Genomic DNA, 22,832 nt, shown 5'->3' with positions numbered 1-22,832 from the left:
CCTCTTATTTGGTAGGGTATCAAGAGTTACTTCTTGACTGGGACGAGTATGAGTACTCCATTAATGATTCTCAATCATTTCATTCAATATTAATGCTTTATCGTGACTTCAACGAGTATGAGTGTTTAAATACTGATTCTCTTTCACTTCATTCAATATCAATGTTTTATCTCAACTGTGATGTTAATGTTAAAGGTATTTATGTAGCGCACCATCACCAACGGAGTTGGTCTCCAGGTGCTCAGACGGATCTGTAAAGAAAAACAGTGGGGGGTGTGTTAGTGGGTGAAGAGGGCATAGGAATGTGAGAGGTGGTGTACTGTTGGCAGCTTTAGTTCAGTTTTCACTGTGCGCTGAGCTTGGGTGTGAACATAGTATCGAAGCGGGTCCTCGTGTGCATGATAAGTGTGTTCCAATAATGACAATGTGTCCCTCTCCTGGGTCTCCCATTTTCTCTGTTACCTGACTTTTTCAGGGATAACATCACCAGGTTTATTATTTAGATGGGACCTTCTGTTCGGTTTTTCAGAAGGGTTTCTCATAACTCCTCTCTCGCTTTTCTTTTGCCTCGCTGCACAAGCAAGCTCTCTGATTTCTTGCTCATTGCTAGATTCTGCTTTAGGCTCAGCAGAGTGGTATCAGAGTTATTCAATGGACACCTGGTCCACCACAGTTCAGTTGTGAACTCGGCACCACTCGGTTTTCCTTCTGGATAAGGACGCCATACATCTGCATTCGCTTCTCTCATCTCTCTGGTTTCCTGACGCCTGGTGTCCAATTCTGCAGTCTGCTTTCTCTCTCGACCATGGGACGCTGCACATCCACTCTCGTCTCCATATAAGGCAGTGAACAATTTTGTATCTTGCAGATTTCCACCCCCTAGAAGGTTTCCTAGGGAGTTCCTCACAGGAATGGGAGTCCTTGTCCTCAAAGGGAGCGTCTCTCAGGGTGAGGTCCCACTTGCCTCAACCCCCAGGGAGTGTATTGCAAAGTGGACTCACCTCCTTACTCTCACAGGGGGGCTCACCTTTGGGGAGAAGGGATGAATTCTCCAAGATTCATCACATAACTTTTCCCTTAATTCTCTGGCCTCCCCTTCTCCATTGATCGCAAACCGGCTAAGAAAGTCCACCTTTCCTCGTTCTTGTCCCTTTCGATGTTCCACTATGAAGCAAAAGGGTTGCAAGTTTAAGATCCATCTCATGATTCAAGGGTTGGTATGTTTTCTTAGACATCATCCACATCAAGGGAGAATGGTCACCAGTCTGAATTTTCTAACGGTTACATAGTGTTTGAGATGTGTAACAGCCCATTTAATGGCTAATGGTTCCAGTTCAACAGTGGCATAATTCTGTTGACTTCGGAAGAGTTTCCTGCTGGTGTATAACACTGGGTGTTCTATGCCATCATATTTGTGAGACAACACAGCCCCCAGTTCTGTTTTGGAAGCATCTATTTGCAAGATGAATTCTCGGTTGAAGTTTGGTACCTTCAGTACAGGTTTGTTACACAAGATGTTTTTCAGTCCATTGAAACTCGTTTGATCTTCCTTACTCTGAGCATTTTTAAGTTTGCCCGTGAAGTTATTGGATATACTTGAACACTTGGGTATGAATTGCCGATAATAGCCAGTTAACCCCAGGAACGCACAAAGTTCTCTCTTGGTCTTTGGTGCTGGAGTTGGCTGGACTGCTTTAACCTTCTCACTCTGCAGTTCTACTAGACCGTTTCCTACAAAGCAGCCCAGGTTGTGCTAGATGACATTTTCTAGGATAGGCAATCAATCCATATTTTCTTAGAGCCCTGGTAACTTCATAGATGGTATATGTGGTTGGGACAAATATCACTGTGTATCACAATATCATTTAGATATGACCCACAAAAGCTTGTAAATGGCAAGGCGCTTGAATGTGACAGGTGCTTCGCGACGGCTGTATGATAGGACCTTAAATTGAAACAGGATTTGAGGTGTCAAAAAGACTGTTTTCTCTCAGTCTGTGGGATTAAGGGAGACCTTTGTAAGATCAATTGTGGATATACATTTTGCTGAACCCAATTCATCAATTAGATCATCTTTTTGGGGTATTTGATAATTATCAAATAGAGAGATCGATTTGAGCTTCCTAAAATCAATCCAAAATCTTTTTTTATGTATTTCATGCTTCTCTTCACGTTCTCCTCTCTTGTGATATCTGTCTTCTTTACTTAGACCTTCTTGGTCTAGTTTAATGTCAAGGTGAATATTCTGGCCTTGGTGTTTGCTCCCTCTTTTATTTTGTAGGCGTAGAGTCCCATGGTCGAGAGAGAGCAAACAGAAGAATTGGACGCCAGGCGTCAGGATACCAGAGAGATGAGAGAAGCAAATGCGGATGCAAGGCATCCTTAGCCAGAAGGAAAAGCGAGTGGTGGCATAATCACAACCTAACTCTGGTGGACCAGGGATGCCTTGAATGATGTCCATACCAATCTGCTAAGAATAAAGCAGAATCTAACAGCAGAATAAGAAACAGGGGATGTAGGTGCAGAGCCAGGTTTTTTGTTATAAATAAAATAATTTATAGCCATCACATATTTACTGATGCAATGACTACTGGATGTCTAGTTACTGATCTAAAGACATGGAACACATTAATAGCAAGCACATGATTTTAAAAATATTTTTTATTTGTGAGTTTAAATGCAGTGTTTTGGTCTTGACGATTAACGTCATAACACGTTTTGAAGACTTTTGATATTACTCTTAAGTGCCAAGGGCGAGGTCTCTCGTCCTAGGGATTACCTCCTTGTTGCCAAGGACAAGATAACTCGTCCTTGGCACTTAAGGGGTTAATGAAACAGAAAACGTTAGAAATCATTGAATAGCGAAATACCAAAATCACGAAAAAAGGCCTTCGCACTGGAGGGGAAAACCCATGGCAGTTAAAAGGTTAAACAGTTAATGATACCGTCAAATAACTGTGCATGCATATTATTACATCAATGCAAGTCACATATCAAGGTGTTCAGGATGATGGTAAATTATCAAACAGAATGGGCACAATCAGAAGTGCAATTTCTGAGCCTGAGGATAGGCTGAACACCATTGGGCCTGTCATAGGAACTTTGACACTGTTAAAACTCAGAAGTCAGTGTACACCACCTTAAAATAGAGACATTTTTGTCAAAAATATTAACCGGTTTTGGTGTCTTCATCACTCAAGTAAGCAAATCACACGACATTTAGAGGTATGTTTTTTACTAACTAACTCATGCAATTGTGAATAACATTCATATTCTGGCTTACTCAGTTTAATTGTCTAAAATCTCTAACCAGGTTAATATTTCAAAGGGGTAACTTGCCATCTTCAGGACTCAAAGTCAGACACCACTGATTTGCAAATAGTGTTGCAAGAAAAAGGAATACTGTGGCATACCTACGCACAGTTTGCAAATGTTTCTGAATTACAATTAGTACAGACAGCTACTAAACTTATAGCGTTCCTTTTCTGAGGTCCTGTGCAGTGTTTTGAGCCACTGGTTCTGTGGGCTCTGGAGATCATAAATTGACATGGATTTGCCAACCAGACTAACTATAATAATTGGTAGATAGGAAAAAACAATATTTTTTGCATTTTTAGTGGCATTTCAGAAATGTTGCAAATTAATAAAATGGCAAATGTGCTTTTTTTGTTGTGAGCACAAAATTGCTTTGCGCTCGACAGTCTGTTCAATATTTGGCTCCTCCATTAGCTGTGTATAGGAAATTAATATTCGGTTTTATATATTTACCTTGTAACCTTCGTCTCCAGGCTCTCCCCTGTCTCCATGTTCACCAAAAGGACCCTAAACACACACATACAAAGAAACCATAGAGAGTTTTAGAAGTGAGCCAGAGAGTGCCAACGCAGTGCGTAACAATCAAACATTGTCAACATTTCAATGACAAATTCAGAAATCAAAATGAAGCCGATATTATTATTGGGAGTGAATGCTATGTGGTTGAAAATAATAACACTGGAAATAACACACCCTGATTCAAGGGTCCGACAAAGCACAATTATGGTAGATCCCAAGTCTCTGGGCATTCGAAAATCTGTCCAGACAAATTCCATGAGCATAATTATCCACCCAAGAAACAGTGAACCCTTTGTATAACTTCCACATGTCAGAAATGAATTAAACTAGGAAGGTTGCAGTTTTTAACTAAGGTTGCCCTCAATAACACAGTCCAATATGTGTGCACTTAAACTCGTAGCATGCATTTAATTTGGACAATTTAAATTATTCTAATGCGTTTGTATCTCATATATATTATACACGTTTCAAACGTGAAACACATCTTTAATTGGGTTTGAATGATTTACATTATTTCCCTTAAGGAAATGTGCCTGATCATTTGATCTTGATAGTATGACTCTACTTTCCATTAAAATACATTAAACTACAATTCAACAGCAAGGCACCTTTTATCACTGCCTTTAACATGAGCAAAATGTATCAATTCTGGTAACTATCTGGGGTTTTCAAGTCACATTTGAAGGTTGGCTTTTTCCATATTTTTTCAAACCAATCTCAATGCTTAGGTCTAGTGTTCACATAGCAGTATTGCCTTTCTGCATTGCAAAAAAACACGCTATCACTGACAGACCCAACACACTGACTGATACACACACGCACGCACGCACGCACGCACGCGCGCGCGACAAGGAATAACGAGATTGGTGCCATAGTGATTGCTATAGACTTTTATGCAACGAAAAGATAAACCTAGCTGTCCTTAACTCTAATGGGGATTCCCTACCTAAACTAAAGAAACTCAGGTGCTCATCAGGAAGACCGTGAAAGTGCAAATCAGAAGGCACCAGCCCAGTTAAAAGCTCCTACGCTATCCCTGTCACCACAACAAACAATATTACTACCCGGTGAGGGCTAATCAGAATGAAAGGACCATTCTGATTGGCCCTCGCCGGGGCATTACCCAGCGGGAATCCCTGGATTCCATGCCTTTGTCCCCGGCAGGGGGAGTGGCAGCGCCTCAGCCAATGAGGAGGCTCGAAGCGGGGCCAACAAAATGAACCATTTGTTGGTGGTTACCTTCCCCCATTTCTTATGTGTAACAAACACATTGTGCCTGAATTACAAAGCGTTTTCCAACGAGACTGCGCCATTGTAAAACGCTTTTGTAAATCAGGCCCATTGTATTCTGCATTTAGGAAATAGCACCCCCCTGCGCAGCTCCATCTGCGTAACATTCAAAAGCTCGGACTCACTGTTGCCAAAAGCCCTATTCAGAAGGCTTTCCTGAGGCGGTTTGAATATTGTAGCAACCTCAATTTGCAGTCTCCCACAATACTGGTGCCACCACTAGAGAAAGTGTTTCACTTCAGGGCAGCATTTGATTTATGGCGATAGTAATAGGCACATTTGCCTTGTTGACTGGCACATCTGCAGCAATGTGTTACATCACTTTGGATTATGTTGGAGCCTAGCCTCAGGTACATTAACTGTTTGAAACCGCAAGTGCTTTCCTTTCTGATCACCCAATAAGCGTCCCTTGTTTGCCAAACAGAGATATCACATTAGTCAACCGAGAACGCTGTGATCTAAAAGCACACTGACTGCAGTACACCTGCATCATATCAGTGCCTGACATATTATCACAGGTCATGATCTGTCATGCAATACTTGATCAAGTCCAAACTAGGGCTACACCAAGCCTGCCAGAGGTTTATATCTGGCACTACCTTTCTGGCATGGCTAACATGCTGATTGCACAGCTAGCACCGAAGCAGCTTTAAGCTGGTCTCAGCACTGGTGGGTAGGGTGGGCTCATTTGCTCTGGTGCTAAATCTATTGATATTGGACCCAGGCTAAGACAAGCCTTTCGGAAAATGCTCTGTGAGTCAGGCCCACTGGCCCTCATTACAACACCGGCGCTAAACCATGGCGCTATTAGCACCATGGTTGGTGCCGGTGTTGTAACGGGTCCGCCATGGTTCAATGGGGAATTACCACCCCATTCCAAGGTTGGCGGGGCGGTAATTCCCCATTGAACCATGGCCCTTCCCTATTCCCATTTTCGCCCCATAGCGCCCTATGGGAATGAGGAAGGCGCTAAGTACGGTACCGCAGATTGCGGTACCGTACTTAGCACCAAGGTACCTTTGCGGGTCCCTACTTTAACGGCTGGTGTAAGGTCGGGTCCCGCAAAGGGACCTCGTAGTAAGGCGCTAAGTGTTTAACGGCGCCGCAGCCTTTTACGGCGCCGTTAACCACTTAGCGCCAGGGTCGTACTGAGGCCCAGTGTCTCTAAAGTGGGACTTAGGCCAACTGTCGTAAAAGACATCGGGCCTCATTATGAGTTGGGTGGTACCGCCCAACTGTATGTGCATTACTGCCCACCTTTCGGGCGGTATTTCTGCCGGATCATGGGTTGGGCAGTAAACATAATTTCACATTCCCCACTGGCGCAATTACCACTGGCGGTATTACTGTGCGGTAATTGTGCCGAAACCAGCATTTTTCTGGCGCATTTACCCCCAGCTTAGAGCTGGGGGAAAATGCTGCCAGACTTGTGATTGGGCAGGCCCTTAAATGGAGCGGTAATGTCATTACTACTGCATTTAAGGGCTGCCACCCACCTCGTGACGAGGCCCTTAGGGCGCTGTTACCATACATTTCACAAGCATTAGCACCAATGAAAATTCTGTTCAAATGTATTTGCAACTGTTCTAATATGGCTGCACACGCGCAAATGCCTTTTCTAATTTTGCAATGTATCGTCCATAAAGTTTCATCTCACTACAATAGTCTAAGTCTAGTCAGTATTTTGCCCAACTAAATGATTAAGTAGACTACAACAATGGATGTGTTAATTTTTTACAGGACATACTATTGCTGCGAGTCCCTTTATAGCCACGCAATGAATAGAATATAACATTTCGTGTAATAATTTAAGGACATTCTTTATATAATCTTATACAAATTAGAAATACAAAAAAAATGACAGTATTCAAAAAGTACATAAAACCAATTGGGGGGGAATGTGCTGTAGTCTCAGGGTAAAGGTTTGAACAGGTTAATGTAGTGGACTCTTAATGCTGGGATGGGATACCAGGATACTGGGGAGCCATCAAAAATTTAGAAACCCCTTGGATTTCAGCAGTGTCAAAGGTCACAACTGGGGTCAAGTTTTGTTTGGCTGTGAAACGAATAATTTTGGGATTGTGATTTCAAAAGCGATGCCGCCAGAAGTGATGCCAGGTGTAAAAGGGGTTGCAGGGAGGGGCGTTTTGGGGGAGAGGGGAGGCACATAAAAGCATGCTGAGCAATTCTGTATTCGTCCAGAAGCACAACATTTAGGTCACAGGTCATTGCAGCCCTGCCACACACTAGATGGAAAATGAACCCTCTACTCACAATAGTAAACAAATGGGAGAAAATATAATGAAATATCAAAATGTTTTACAGAAAGAAAGACCTACTGGTTCACCTGGGGGCCCAGGTGGTCCCATTGCAGTGCTGTCTTCTCCTGGATACCCCTAGAATGAAAGTAAATACTTTTTACATTACATTTGGTAATTTCTGTATTATTTAATCAAAAAGGAACAAAACAGCTCCATAAAGCAGAATGGCAATGGTAAAAGTGCAACAAGAATGGCATTTTTCATGATTAAGAAACCGCAGTCATCAGTCATGTGCCACTATAAAAACAATTGTCAACCAGGGGAATGTAGTGGCACTCCCCCATTGGCCAATTTCTGGGCTCCATGAGCCGGGAAGGCTCGCAAATCCGATAAATGCCAATCAATAGGAGCTGCACGACCCCCTCCCCCTGCCCAGTGAGCACCGCGGGAAGCGATGCACCGCACCCCTCCTCGCCTGGGCCTGAACCTGACAGATGTGGCCCAAGCACTGTAAATTCCCCTGCGGAATTCTTACCTCAAACCCACTGCGGAGCGCACTGTAAAACCAGGCAGATTACCTCCCTTTTAATTAAGCCCCCTCAATCGCCGCAAATACAGTTCATAATAGCTTTATAGACCCTTCCCACTAGGCCGTACTTGGAATTATGGACCTGTAAACCTCATGAAATGTTTGAATGCTTCATTCATGTCTTTAACTCTGTCTTTAGGGCCAATAACTCCTGGTACGGCCGTCGGGCAGCATCTATAAAGCCTAATGAAAGAAAACAATGGGTGGGCCTTATTGTGCACACATCACAAAGGCCTTGTAAGCAACCTTTAAAAAAGACTTGGCACATTTCATACTTGCATTAGCCAATCATGCCTGCTCTGGTGGGACACATGAATGGTATCCAGCGCCCGCGTCTGTGTACCAGTGTAAGGATGAGTCTGCTAACAGGGCAACCATCATAAGTATGCATTACACCCGAGGGCCTTCTGGATGACCTCATATGCAGCAATCCCCGCCATATAGTGGTGTGTACGGCCATTTGAGGGTCATACATGGTTTACATGGGAGCGGGCATGCACAGTTGCTATTCTGAAGGTCCTTCCTGGTGATCATGGCATATGATCCTCAAGAAACCCTTTTATGAAAATTCAGGGCTGGTATTGATAGGACTTCTCCCTGTGATTAACCTGTCCATGGGCCCAGCCATGGCCTGGCACATACCAGGATATTTTCTTTGATGAGTACAGAGATATGATATGATAGGTTATTTATAACGCGCTTAATACCCAGAGGTTTCTAAGCGCGGACACGGGGAGTCGAACCTGTGTTGCTCCGTGTCGGCTTGCTTCCAAGGCGAGCAAGTTGCCCCTGAGCTATCCTCCCGAGACTCCATAAAGCATGAGATGTTGAAAATGGGCTGCTTTGACAAGGAGACTGTGATGTAATAAGAGGTTTAATGGCACTCTTGCCATAAACAGGGTGTCTAATTCACATGAATGTGCCCTGGAGAACATCTTTAGATGCACCTGAATATCTCAGAGTTTCACCTGCTCCCTTTTAATTGATTCAAAAAGCCTAAAACTGGGGCACATCCGAGATGTCCTTTAGAGAATCTTTGTGAATCATATTTGCATGTGAGCATCTCCAAGTTGCTCCAGGCATCTCCAGATCTGCTCAGCTTCACATCTTTGTGAATCTGGTGTTAGGTAGTGGTGCAAGTCTGAGATGCTCGCGGACAATTTGAGTGCGATAGTAGAGGGAGAGAAATTGAGCGACATACATGACTTCAACACTCACATGTTTAAAAAGAGCTTGGGAGGCGGAGAACAAAGAAATAAATATTGAGTCGTGGTTAAAAGAGAAAAAGTAGTTTTACAGAAAGCGATGAGTGATTTGGACCACACTGCTTTAGGAGGAGTCCTGTGCTTAAGGTCTGAGAGGTGTTACCTTACAACTAGGCAACAGGGAGGCCCTCAATTCCAACAGACTCTCCCAGTGGTATACCTGGCAGAGCAGCCAAGGCAGCACTCTCCGGATGGAGGCCGGTTGGATAGGGGTAGAATAAATACTTTATAACCTACAATAAAGTAATATCTGCAGGATATATTACTTTAAAAAATAACTGTTTGCAGTCGGAGGAGTAACTTTGTAAAATGGATAGCTCACGTTTAAAAGCATGACCTGTCAATTTAGGATCACTAGGAGAGTTCAAAGTCAAATGGTGTCTCTGGGCACCGAGGTTGTCCAAGTTGGGGTTATGTTTATTCTAAAGGGAACATGCCACTCCAATGCAGCCTTGTAATGATAATTGCCACATACTTGTGGATGTAGGGACCCAACTGCAAACTGTCAAATCTATTAGGAAATAATTGAAAAGCCATAGGTTACTGCAAACAAAGTCTCTGATTGAGCAGCCAGGATAATTTGAAGAAAAGGAAGTCCTCCTGCAGGAAGGACGTCGGACAGTGCAGACACTGAGCCAGTGATGCAGATCGGGTATGCCTGGCCTGCCGCTGAGTTACAAAGGTTCTAGATGAAGGATTCATGGTTGTAGAATGTGTTTTGTAACCGTAGAGAGGTGGCTCTAGCGTTAACTCAGCCCCAGTCATCCTGCGGTCCTGGCTCTTTGTGTGTACCTGTGCAAGGCAAGCTGCCAGACATTTTCCGGGAGCAGAGGGGTCTTGGAGGCTTTGAACCCAGTTGGTCCCACCAGATCAAAGGAAAGAGAGCGCTGCCCATAGTTCGCACTGTTCCATTTGAAAAGGTGGAATCAGGTGGTCTCTGCAGAACCTTGCCTTTGTTAGATTTTAAGCAGGCTGACAAACGTATTGCTATGGATCAGGTTGTGCTTCAGTGGCTAAAGACTTATCTCAGCCATGGATAGTGTAGATTGCCCTATCTTATAGTAATATTGGAAGCTGAACGCACACCGGTCCTCCATTTGAAATCATGCATCCTTTCCAACATTTAGCACTCACCCAATCTTTGGGATATCCACATTCAAACTTTTCTCGGCTTGTGTCCAGGCAAACCCAGAAAATGTGGCCTCAGACCTGAATCCAGCCATCCTGTTCACATAATGGCCAGATCCAGTCTTGGCTGTCCCTGGCATCAGGCTTCCAGGACCAAGTTACCCAATACCATGTAAGGCCACATCCATCTACACGAAGCAAAGTAGGTATAGCTGGGCAGCTTCTTCTGAATTAGTAGTGTGTAAATGCAACGGGGGGGGTGAGGGGGGTGGAGACTCTCATTCAAAATAAATGGAATCTTTAGTGGGTTGAGGTTTCCAAATGTACAGGTTGTCGACAGTAGTTACCCTTTTAAGTTAAAAGAACATGTCTCGGGATTGTGGAACATTTGTTATGAATTGAGAATGCTAGTGGTTGACTTTTGGCCAGAAGGCGACTTTAAGAATTCCAGCATGTAGGGAATTGGCCAATACTGCTTAAATTCGGATGGGTGGCTTACAGAAGGGATGTGCAAGGTGTAGTTCTGGGGCCAAAGTATGGCAATTGTGGCCCACACACAAAGGGCAGATTGTGCCACAGTTGTTCAATGCCATTATTCCAGTGCTTGCACAGTGAACTAGCCTGGGTGACTGGCCTAGGGAAACTAACGGTACCTTTTGGGAATGCAACCCTCACATGCTTAAGGTCTCATGGGGGTATGTTGATTTAGAGTAGCACCTGTAATGAGGCCTGTAATGAGGCCTCCCCATAGAAAAAAGGTTGGTGCAGGACAAGCAAATAGGTTCAGGTCACTGTTTTCAGAGCCACGGCTTAGAACCTTTGCACTACATAGTTGGCATATCTGGCTGTGGAAGGCGGTGAAGAGGGATTCTATGCAGGTGATAGTGAGGAATTGTTCATGGAAGCTCAGAAAATTAATATACCAGCTACAGTGGTAGGTGTTCGGGAGTTTTACAAAAGGCCATCTTGGATAGGACTTTGGAAGACTCACACATGAGACACTGGGCTCTAGTCGCATTGATCTGGAATACGAGTAAACTGTTGCTGCCAATCTGGTTGTTCTGTTGCAAAATGCAAGTAAACTGTTGAAAGTTCCATGAGCAGGTTGAACACTAGAGAAAAAAAATCCTTGTTGCATAGCACCCTGCAACAATAATGACTTGCTTCTTGCCAGTCCTTGTCATCACTCCAGCAATTCACATGTGTGTAAACACTACATTACAGTTTATTTGCATAAAAGCTGAATGATTAACAGTGGTTTCCTCAGTTGAGACATTTAATCGATGCCTGTGGATTGACGGCATCAAAGATGTGTGTACTAAGTCTGAGAAATTCCCCATTTGCGTTATCTGTCTTGGAGGGTTCCAAACGTTGATGTCTTTTTCAGAGAACTAATGAGTGTGTCAATCATTGAATAGATCTTCCAGATTTCCAATGATTGCTGGATCTTGACCTAGCCTCCCAAATGTAACTGGGCATGAACTGTTGCACCTGTAAGGATTTGGTCAGTCAGACATGGAGTAGACAATGCAGGTATAGATGATATGCTGTGCTTTACTCTAACGGTAAGGATTTCACAAATGCAGGCTCTGGACAGGTGCGTGAGGAAGAATGGATTTGTTAAGTTCCTGCCGAGGTGCATTGTTGAGCTGTTCAACAAATGTTCCTCAAACGGCAAATGCTTTTACTTTATTGTTTGCATCAATAATTTTCAATTGTACAACTTGGTTTTCCAAGTCCATGTTGATGCTTTGTTTCGATATGTTGCCATGCATTGAACATGCCTGCATTTACACCAAGTCTGCGTCCATTATTCTAGCATCAAACGCTGTATGAATATTTAATCAAATCGTATACTCTAGTTTTCTTAACAATTTTCTTGTCTTGTCTGTTATTTTTGGATTTATGGCAACACAATATAGACTTTTCAAGTTAAAATCAAATAACACTTTGTAGCACTTTTTCTGATGTTAATTAAACACTGAATACACCTTTAGGCACGACTGGGTCCATATTTTGCCCAATACACTCTTTCTGTTGGTCTTGTTTGTTATTTTGCCACATGTAGCAATACAATGCACATTACGTGCAGTAAAGGAGGTGTTGCTTCTGGGTAAATGTGGTTAGAGTTGGAGTATGTGTTCGCTTTCGTTTATCAGGCACTTACTTCCCTTTAACGGGGTCATTTCAGGGCCATCTTAAGCACTTTTGGGGCCCTGGGCACGGACATCTTTGGGGCCCCCCTCCACCAAACCAAACAAATTAAGGTGTGGAAATCGATATAATATTGTGACCCCAATCGCATTGTTTAAATGTATGTTGGCCTACGCCAAGCTGTCTAAAGAATACCATGTACATAGGTTCCGCGGCAAGGTCTTGACCTTAATGTATTGTGTAAGCCGCCATCTTGGATCTAGCCGCCATTTTAGGTACTATTGCAGTGTGGAAGTCACCCTGAATCACAAAATGGAGGCCGAACGACACTTTGTGTAAGACTCCGGCCATGGTGACCTCCGCACACGTGAATAAGTAATATGTCCGCAGGCCACTTGTTAGGGTCACGAACTAAGACCTTGTCCTCTCTTTAACCTGTGTGTAAATATGTAACTGTATCAGCGGAACTGATCAAATTATGTAAATTGTGTGTTCGACCTGGCTACGAACCCTAGCCACGGTTCCAAGAATGGTTAACTTACGAGAGGGCTGGCCAATGCAGGACAAAACGTATAAAAACCCAAGCATCCCGATGATCGGTCTCTCCCACTTTCAGTGCGAACCTTATGTTGAAGGTTCGCGTGTTAGTCAGAGGGCCGAATAGCTATCCGTATGTCAATTGACTTTGGTAACTATGTAACTTTGAAATAAAGCGCTTTGTATGTCCTTTGTAACCTGTGTTGGTGTGTTTCCTTTTGGGCTTCCCGGCCTCATATCAATTTCTCTGTTTCCACAGTTGGCGCCCGAATAGGGACCCTCAAGATTGATGCCGGATCATTGAAGGTTGACGCAGACTATCGAATCGGGATCGGACGGTGTGATTCTGCGGGCCCGACCGATCGAGACGCGATACCTCGGCAGCGCTGCACGATCCGATCCTTGGGCGATAGTCGTGCGGTCTGACACGGCATCTTGACGAGGGTCCAATTCCGAGGCGGGCAGATTTGCCGAAACCACCGAACGCAGGTAAAAAATTCGTTAGTTGAAGTCCTTTGTAAACCGTACGGTCCTCCTTAGGTTTGGTCAGGTGCAGTCGTGACCCGGCTCTTAATTTAACCCTGACAATTTGAATTTGGCGTATTGTATCTGCAGACACAATTATTGGACCAGGTAACACCAATTCTTTGAGAAATGCCTGGGAAATTGTCTAGCTGCTTTAGGGCTCTGTTCCGCAGCGATCGACAATCTTTGGAATTTAGCCGTCCGGCACCACAGGAGGGGTCGCCGGCGTGTACTATGTACTGTAAGTATGGCATTGGTAGTATTGTATTTAATGACATTTGGCACAGACAGACCAGAAATGCCTCCGAATTTCAGTGGCCAATCAATGGTAGTTTTGAGATCCCCCGTATTGAATACTTAGAATCGATCTTGCTTAAGAAAAAGGCTAGGCCAGCAGCCTTTGATGTGTTACAAAATTGGAAAAAGGAAGCATTGCAGCAGCTTAAAAGTAGGGATAAACATGCACGTCGTCATAAAACGAATGCCGAAAAGGCATTGTTGTATGACAAGGAAAAACGATTAGAAGAAGCCCAGAAAATGGATAGAGCTTTCTCGCTCGAGGTCCAGAAAATTTACCCCTCTAAAGATTTCCATGTTTCCGAGGAGTTTATTGAGAAAATATTGAACGAACGGAGGCCTGATTCTTCAGCGCCACCTCCGTATGCTCCTGTTATGGGCACCTTGCCCGTTCCTGCTATTGTTCCCGTTGCTATTCCTACTCCTCCTGCGCAGCCTACTGCTCCTAGTTCTTTGGTTGTCGCTCCTCTGTCTATTACACTGCCTCTCTCCCCTGCACCCTTGTTAAGTCCACCTACACTTTCGATTCCGGGGAGTCCCGTGTTCGTTAAAATAGATCCCGGTGCAGGGTCAACAATTGTGACTCGTAGTACTGTTCCTGCGGGCAGGAAACAGGAACTATTTGCTTGGGCTAAGCAATGCATGGAAAAAGGTGATCAAACTGATGTATTTTCAACATTATCTAATTTGCACGATTTTCCCGAGAAAAATGTTTTTATTGAAGGACTGGGGATTCACTTAGGTGTAATGTGGGGTAGATTGCAGACTTCGGATCTCCCACAAGGGGTGAGAGATCTGAATGCTTTGGCACTCTCGAGGGATACAGAGCAGAAAGTATATGGACATGTTGATAGATTGTTTGAGTTTAGGAGGGATTTTGAAAGGTTACAAAACGAGGATGATGAGGACGACAGGATATATGTACAGAAACGGTTCCTTTCGTGCCGAAGATCAGCACCTGAGGAAGTACGAATTTGTACCAAAGACGCGATTCGATGGATCTCGGATTCATCGATACCGCCAGATGAGGTGTATGACACATATAGTCAATACACGGTAGAGATGCAAAGAAAGGTAATCCAAGTGATGGTACAGCACTTACAGGAGGAATGTATAAGGAAGAAGGTTGGTTGCCCCATAGAGTTATTGGGTATTTGTAAAAGAGCTTTTTCGCCCGACACTTCTACAGCTGCTTTAGCGCTCGATTTGGCCCTATTGCTCAGTAAGCGGTCGGAGGTCCCTATATCTCAGTTGCCTATGAGAGAGGTCCCTCCGACCCTTGTCCCAAAAGTAGAAATCCCCGCCGACGCGGCAGCTGGTACTCCCGCGACGGATATCCCTGCACATTACGTATCGCAGTTTGTTCACGTCCCGTTCTCTCGACAGGAAGTGAACACGATTAGACAATCAGTCCCTGATATTAGGAAAAACCCGACAGGGTTTTATAAAGAAATAGAATCCGTTTTACAGTCTTCTGTGTTCACTTTAAGTGACATGGACTTATTGTTTCCAGTGCTTTTGCCAGTTGATGTATGGAAACAGGTACGGACAGTAGATGATGTGCCGGGGCTAGGGGATACATGGGTAAATCTGATTAGAATAGATGGGGAACGACCAGCTGGTGAGAAACCACCCCAGGTAATACTTACCTTACCCGATAGAATAGTTGCTAAACTAAAAACTATAATCCCAGAAAAAAGGATTATTTGGGACAAGCTTACGGCCTGCGTCCAAGGGAAAACTGAAGGTACTACTGAATTCTTTAATAGATTTGAACAAGTGTTCTCTGACTTCAGTGGACAGGATTTGGGCACAGAGTCGGGAAAGAGGTTGTTTGTGGACAAATTTGTACGTGGATTGTTGCCCGACATCCAGTCACAAATTATGTCCTCAGAGAGCGCTTGGCAGGCAAAATCTCAGTCAGAGGTTTTGCATATGGCTCAGTATTATGAGAATCGGGTTAATAATGAGAAAGAGAAAATCGAAAAAAGAAGGGGTGACTTAAAGACTAAGGTATTGTTGCAGCAAATTGTCAGAAACCCCAGAGGAGGTACGACACAGACTAGAGGTCAGTACATTCCAAGAGGAAATACTCCTCCAAATTCTATAAATATTAATCAGTGTGCTTATTGCCGCCAGGAAGGTCACTGGCGAGCACAGTGCCCTGCCCTTCGTCAGAGGTCAGGAGGCACATTTGGAGGTATGGGTAGGCGACCAAGGGGCCGCCCCGGAGCAGGGGGCCCTGATAGGGGTCAGCTTCTACAAGATCCCCAGCAACCTTTTTCACGGGAAAATCAGACTTCGAGTATGGACTCGAGAAATATATTTGATCACCCTTCTGCTGCCTATCTTTCTGAAGAACTTCCCTTTGACGAAGTTCTGCCTTACTAGGATTGCCCGAAGCAGCGTTTGGAACCTTTAGCTATTCCCGTTATTCAGAAGGGCCCCTACGTTGAATTATTGGTGGGGAATAGGAAACATCAGTTCTTGATCGACACTGGAGCACAAAAGTGCTCCATTGACCATTCTAGGGTTCCAAACATCCCACTGTCAGGGCAAACAAACGTTTCTATAGGGTTCTCTGGTATGCCAACTGTTTGTCCGGTTTCTGCGCCGGTATCTGTTTCTTTGGGTCCTTTCACAGACCAGTGCCCTTTTCTTCTTACTTCGAACTGCGGAGAAAATTTGCTAGGGTTGAATTTGTTAAAGAAACTGAATGCAGTGATTCATTGTTCCCCTGACGGAATAAGATTAACAGTTTCACCACAGCAACCCTTCAACTCCCAGTACTTGACTCGACCTCTACCTCCCGAGTTTGACATTGTCCCGGAATGTTTGTGGGCAATAGACGACAATGATGTCGGGATATTGCACATCGAGCCTGTTAAGATAGTCTTGAAACATGGGGTTAAGCTACCGCGCATTCCGCAATATAAAATTTCAATTGAAGGTGAGCGTGCTCTGAAATGCATTGTCTCCGATTTTGTACATCGTGGAGTGATCGAAGAAATAACAGGTAGCTTATGTAATAGCCCGATCTTGCCAGTATATAAGAAAGGCGACAATGCAATTCCGTACCGGTTTATAATAGATCTTCGTGCTATTAACCGGGTGGTAGCCCCACAATTTCCAATCGTGCCTGATGTAACAACGATCTTAACAATGATCCCTGCTACGGCTACACACTTTAGTGTCGTAGATTTGAAAAACGCCTTCTTTAGTATTCCGATACATGAGGAGAGCAGGTATTTGTTTGCGTTCACCTTGGGGGGACGCTCGTTTACATTCACAAGGACACCTCAAGGGTATACTGAAAGTCCTAGTATCTATAGTAGAGCCTTAAAGGAGCAGCTCGACACCCTTGAATTGCCACCTACTTGCACGCTGCTTCAATATGTAGACGATTTGCTCTTGGCTGCAGACTCTGACAAAGCTTGTAAGGAAGGCACTATATTGTTGCTTGTTCATTTAGCTGAAAATGGTCACAAAGCTTCACTAAAAAAATGTCAATATTGTTGCCAGGAGGTTGCCTATTTAGGCTACCTCCTGTCAAAGGAGGGGAGAAGATTGACACCTGAACGAATAAAACACATTTCTGGCATGTCTGTCCCAAAAACACAGAAGGAAGTCAGAGCCCTGATAGGGATGGCGTCCTACTGTAGACTGTGGATCCCGAATTTTGCCCTAGTGGTAAAACCGATGTTGGCTTTGACGAAGAAGGGCATTTCTCTGCCACTGCCATGGGAATCGGAACATCAACGATCATTTGAGCTTCTCAAAACCACGCTATGTTCAGCACCGGTTCTGGGTACACCAAATTACGATAAGGCCTTTGTGTTGTTTGTGCATGAATGTGATGGATGTGCTTTGTCTGTGTTAACACAGGAACATGGAGGGAAGAATAGGCCGTGCGGCTATTATTCCTCCGCCCTCGATCCTGTTGCATGCGCTTTGCCGCGATGTCTGCGCGCTGTTGCAGCTGCCGCTGCGTCTGTAAAGCAGAGTGAGGGGATGGTCCTAGGCCACGATTTAATTCTGATGGTACCTCACTCTGTTGATATTCTATTGAATAAAACTCAAACGCAACACCTTACCTCTGCCCGGTTGACAAGGTACGAATTAGTCCTATTTGCTCCTCATATCCAAATTAGAAGGTGTTGTGTTCTCAATCCGGCTGAACTCTTACCTCTCCCGCAAAATATTGTTTGCGGTGATGAAGGATCACATGACTGCCTGTATGCCACCGAACAAGAAACAAAGGGCAGGATAGACCTCTCAGATACTCCTTTGGAGAATGCGGAAGGGGAGCTGTTTTGCGATGGCTCCTGCTTCAAACTTCCGAATGGCACATCTGCAGCTGCTTATGCAGTTACCACTTTGAACAAGATTGTTGAAACTAAAAGGATTCCGCATAACTCCGCACAGGCTGCGGAGATTATAGCGTTGACCCGCGCTTGTGAACTCTCCCAAGGGCACAGAGTCAATATTTATACGGATAGCCAGTACGCCTTTGGGGTGGCTCACAACTTCGGAAAACTGTGGTCGGAAAGAGGGTTTCTGACCTCACATGGGACCAAGATTCAGCATGGTCCCCTAATAGTACAACTACTTTCAGCGCTCTCACTCCCTGAACAATTAGCGATCATGAAATGTGCAGCACATCGCAAGGTCATAGACAATGTGGGCAGAGGAAATGCTTTTGCAGATTTGATAGCTAGACAAACAGCCACAGACCTTAACACAGACATGTACACCTCGAGGGAAGTGAGAGATGTTTGTATAATAGATGAAAGCATTGGGTCTGTGCGAGATATGCAGACTGATGCCTCAGTTGAAGAGTCTAGGAAGTGGGCTGAAGGCATGGGAAAATTGGATGATGAAGGGTGTTGGGTGGACGCATCCGACGGGAAATGGTTGCTTCCTGATTCTTATGTGTTAGCAATGGTTACAATGGCACACGGTCCAACACATGTGTGTGCCCAGCAAATTACGAAGATATTACAGCAGGTTTGGGTGAATGATAAAATTTTGGAAACTGCAAAGAGACATGTTCAGAATTGCATGATTTGCCTGCAGCACAATGTGGGTAAAGGGACAGTGACTCCAAGGGGAAGTTTCGGGCCCCCCTCTGTCCCCTTTGAAACCATTCACCTTGATTTTATTGAAATGGAGCGATGTAATAACTTGAAATATGTTCTTGTCATCATTTGTGCTTTTAGCAAATGGGTCGAGGCTTTCCCTGTCAAAGATGCTACCGCCATGACTACCGCAAAGATCCTGGTGAAAGAGTACTTCCCTCGATTTGGGCTCCCGAGGATAATTTGGTCGGACAACGGCCCCCATTTCATCGCAGCCGTAATGTTGCAAATATGTGTTGCCCTAGGGATTGAGAAACGTTTTCATTCAGCTAGGCACCCTCAAAGTGCGGGGTTGGTAGAGAGACACAACGGTATTTTGAAAAACAAACTTGCAAAAACATGTGCCGACACTAAACTAAAATGGCCCGACGCTTTACCTATTGTGTTGTTAGCTATGCGCACCACACCCCAGACTAGAACTGGGCTCTCTCCGTTCGAGGTGGTAATGGGAAGACCTGCTAGTATCTGGGGTCTCCCTAAACCTAAAGCCCTGAGGGATGTGGATAATGTATTGCTCATAGATTACTGTAACCAATTGACTAAAAATCTGTATTTCATTTACCACCAGGTGAATGCTGCCTTACCTGTACGGTTTACGGGCCCAGGACACGATATATTGCCCGGTAGCTGGATCCTGGTGAAGGCCTACGAGAGGTCTTCTTGTCTTGCGCCCCGCTGGCGCGGACCCTACCAGGTATTGTTGGTCACCAGGACGGCAGTGCGGGTGGCAGGAAAGAAGAACTGGATACATGCAACGCATGTTAAGAAGATCCCTCACCCGACGCCACACGCTACAGAAGAAACAGAACCCCTCGCTGGTGCTACACTCTCTGATCTCGGAGTAGCAGGCAGCGTTGTGAGTGCGTCGGAGAAGTTCTCTGAGCCTGAGGAGCTCGGGGAGCCGTCCATTTTGTCTCCGCACTCCCTTGATCAATCACTTCCGGAAAATCTTGTTTCGAGCTCTGCGACTTCCGTCGCCACCGACACGACGCTCCCCTCAGGGAGCGACGATACTTTGCTTTTGGATTCAAGAAACTTGGGTACCATCAGGTACAACCTTCGACCGCGGGAAAAAAATTACCGCACAAGTGTCGTGCATCTGGAAGGAAAAGAGTGATTGAAGTACTGTTGTCTTTCTTTTTTCGAACAAAGAAAAGGAGGGTTCTGTTGGCTAGGGTTGGGAAGGACTAAGAAATCGCGCGGCCGAAGTGCCGCCAGTAACGAACATTGGGGCCGTCAATCGGGATGACCATGATGCCTGCCGCCTTCACCGCTGCTCCCCGTATTGAACTATTAGATAAGGAGGTGACCAAATCGAACAATGAACAATGTGCCTGGGCCCCGAAAACGTACTGTTGTGTTCTCGTTCTGATTATTGTTATTTTTGCAACTGCTGCTGTGGGACTTTGGTATTTTGAAGAAATTTATCCTTTGAAGCCTCTGTTACCGACCAAAATCGTACCAACTGTTTTGACTCCCTCTGTACACCTTCACACTCTGTCCCCTAGGGACTCTCGGCATAGACAGAAATATCATAATAACACTTTGATGATAGTGATGAATGCTACGCATGCTATTTTTAATAAGAGTAATTGTTGGATCTGCACTCACTTACCACAACATGGGAACAAGGGACTGGGATGGTATATACATCCCTTACCTTTAACAACTTCTTGCTATGCCTCTCTTAGAGCACTCTTCTTCGGCCGATGGAATGATAGCATCTCAGGGAACTTTGATGGGACTAATTTGAATGAATTTGAAAAACGTGAATTGACTCCCCTGGGATGCTCGCTTTTCGCAAATAGAAGTAAACCTAACGTCGCTTCTATTAGGCCGTCTGATAAACTTTCTTTTCCTTTCCAAAATCTAGTTTCTTTTAAGATGGCTCCGATAGGCAATAAGGATGCCATGCCTCCTTCTTATTCTGTGAATCATAGTCCTGATTCAGTTCCTTTCTGTGTACAAAGAAATGGCACTAGGCCAATGGGAGACTTTGAGCCTTGTGTAAACACTGTAAACTTGACTGGGGAAAATAGGCCTTTGTATGTAGGGGGACCCGTTTATTTTGTTTGTGGTAGTTTAGCTTTTCCCTGGTTGCCGAAGGATTGGCAGGGGACTTGTTATTTAGGGATATTGTTACCAGGTGTATTTATAGCCAGTACCTTAGAGGTATCTAAGGCTCGCCCGCGACGGGATAGTAATGGAGACACCCCTGGACAAGTGTTTGGGGATATAGCCAAATCAGTAGTGCCCTTTTGGGGACAAATAGCAAATTCAGAAAACATTAGGGGATTAGCGAGGGTGTTGGAGAAAACGATCAACCGGACCACGGACATACTTTACAATATGACCTTAGAGCAAAAGGCGATAAGATTGGTAGCACTAGCAAAATCGAATGGCATTAGATGTCATTTTAGCCGAACGAGGTGGAGTATGTAAATTAGTGGGGTCCGCTTGTTGTGTTTTCGTACCAGATTCTTCGCCAACAATTTTTAAAGCAATTCAGAATTTACACACTCTCAGTTCTGAAGTCCATATCCCTGTAGGAGACTGGAACCTTAGTACTTGGTTTTGGGATTCTTTACGATCTTGGGGGTGGAAGGTGCTTTCTGTCATTTTAGGTATTTTAGGGATTCTGTTAGTTCTTTGCTGTTGTTTTCAATGCCTCCCGGGTATATGTGGAATGATGGGGGGATGTTGTGCTCAGGTAATGAGCGCGATAGGGCATAAGATATACACCCCGAAGACAGCATCTAAAGAGTTCATGTTGCAAGAAGTTCTTATGAACAACTTTATGGCTATTGACATTTCGGACAATGATGCGGAACCTATGGATGATAATGCCATCAGTTATTTTCGAAAGTATTAGGAAATGATGTATTAGCACTTGGCATAGGCCAAAAGGAGGGTCTGTGGAAATCGATATAATATTGTGACCCCAATCGCATTGTTTAAATGTATGTTGGCCTACGCCAAGCTGTCTAAAGAATACCATGTACATAGGTTCCGCGGCAAGGTCTTGACCTTAATGTATTGTGTAAGCCGCCATCTTGGATCTAGCCGCCATTTTAGGTACTCTTGCAGTGTGGAAGTCACCCTGAATCACAAAATGGAGGCCGAACGACACTTTGTGTAAGACTCCGGCCATGGTGACCTCCGCACACGTGAATAAGTAATATGTCCGCAGGCCACTTGTTAGGGTCACGAACTAAGACCTTGTCCTCTCTTTAACCTGTGTGTAAATATGTAACTGTATCAGCGGAACTGATCAAATTATGTAAATTGTGTGTTCGACCTGGCTACGAACCCTAGCCACGGTTCCAAGAATGGTTAACTTACGAGAGGGCTGGCCAATGCAGGACAAAACGTATAAAAACCCAAGCATCCCGATGATCGGTCTCTCCCACTTTCAGTGCGAACCTTACGTTGAAGGTTCGCGTGTTAGTCAGAGGGCCGAATAGCTATCCGTATGTCAATTGACTTTGGTAACTTTGTAACTTTGAAATAAAGCGCTTTGTATGTCCTTTGTAACCTGTGTTGGTGTGTTTCCTTTTGGGCTTCCCGGCCTCATATCAATTTCTCTGTTTCCACAAAGGGATCAAGAATAATGGTTGCACCCCCGACCCCCACCCGTTGTGCTCACAACCTATAGGTTGATATGCTGTCTTGCAGCATAATAAGCATGTTTACTCCCTTTACCCTCTTCATTCTTGCTCTAATCCGAATGATTAACAAGTAGCATTTGAAGACCAACATTAGCAGTCTACGAATAGGTTACTGCTCTAGTGCATGCATGATAATTGTTATCAAT

General features: G+C 44.5%; 1 protein-coding gene across 1 annotated transcript in view; it reads right to left on the bottom strand.

Moving 5' to 3' along the window:
- The window catches only part of COL24A1 (collagen type XXIV alpha 1 chain), a 910,546-nt gene that overhangs the window by 117,725 nt on the left and 769,989 nt on the right, over positions 1 to 22,832 (bottom strand). The window contains exons 42-43 of the mRNA XM_069641689.1: positions 7,464 to 7,520; positions 3,769 to 3,822 (exon numbers count right to left, since the gene is read on the bottom strand). Of these exons, the coding sequence (XP_069497790.1) occupies positions 3,769 to 3,822; positions 7,464 to 7,520 (111 nt within the window). The remainder of the gene's footprint in view (positions 1 to 3,768; positions 3,823 to 7,463; positions 7,521 to 22,832) is intronic.

This window comes from Ambystoma mexicanum, chromosome 1q (assembly GCF_040938575.1).
Source record: "Ambystoma mexicanum isolate Mex_15411 chromosome 1q, UKY_AmexF1_1, whole genome shotgun sequence".
Taxonomy (NCBI): domain Eukaryota; kingdom Metazoa; phylum Chordata; class Amphibia; order Caudata; family Ambystomatidae; genus Ambystoma; species Ambystoma mexicanum.
The sequence above is the reverse complement of the archived record's forward strand: the minus strand, read 5'-3'. Positions and strand labels throughout refer to the sequence as shown.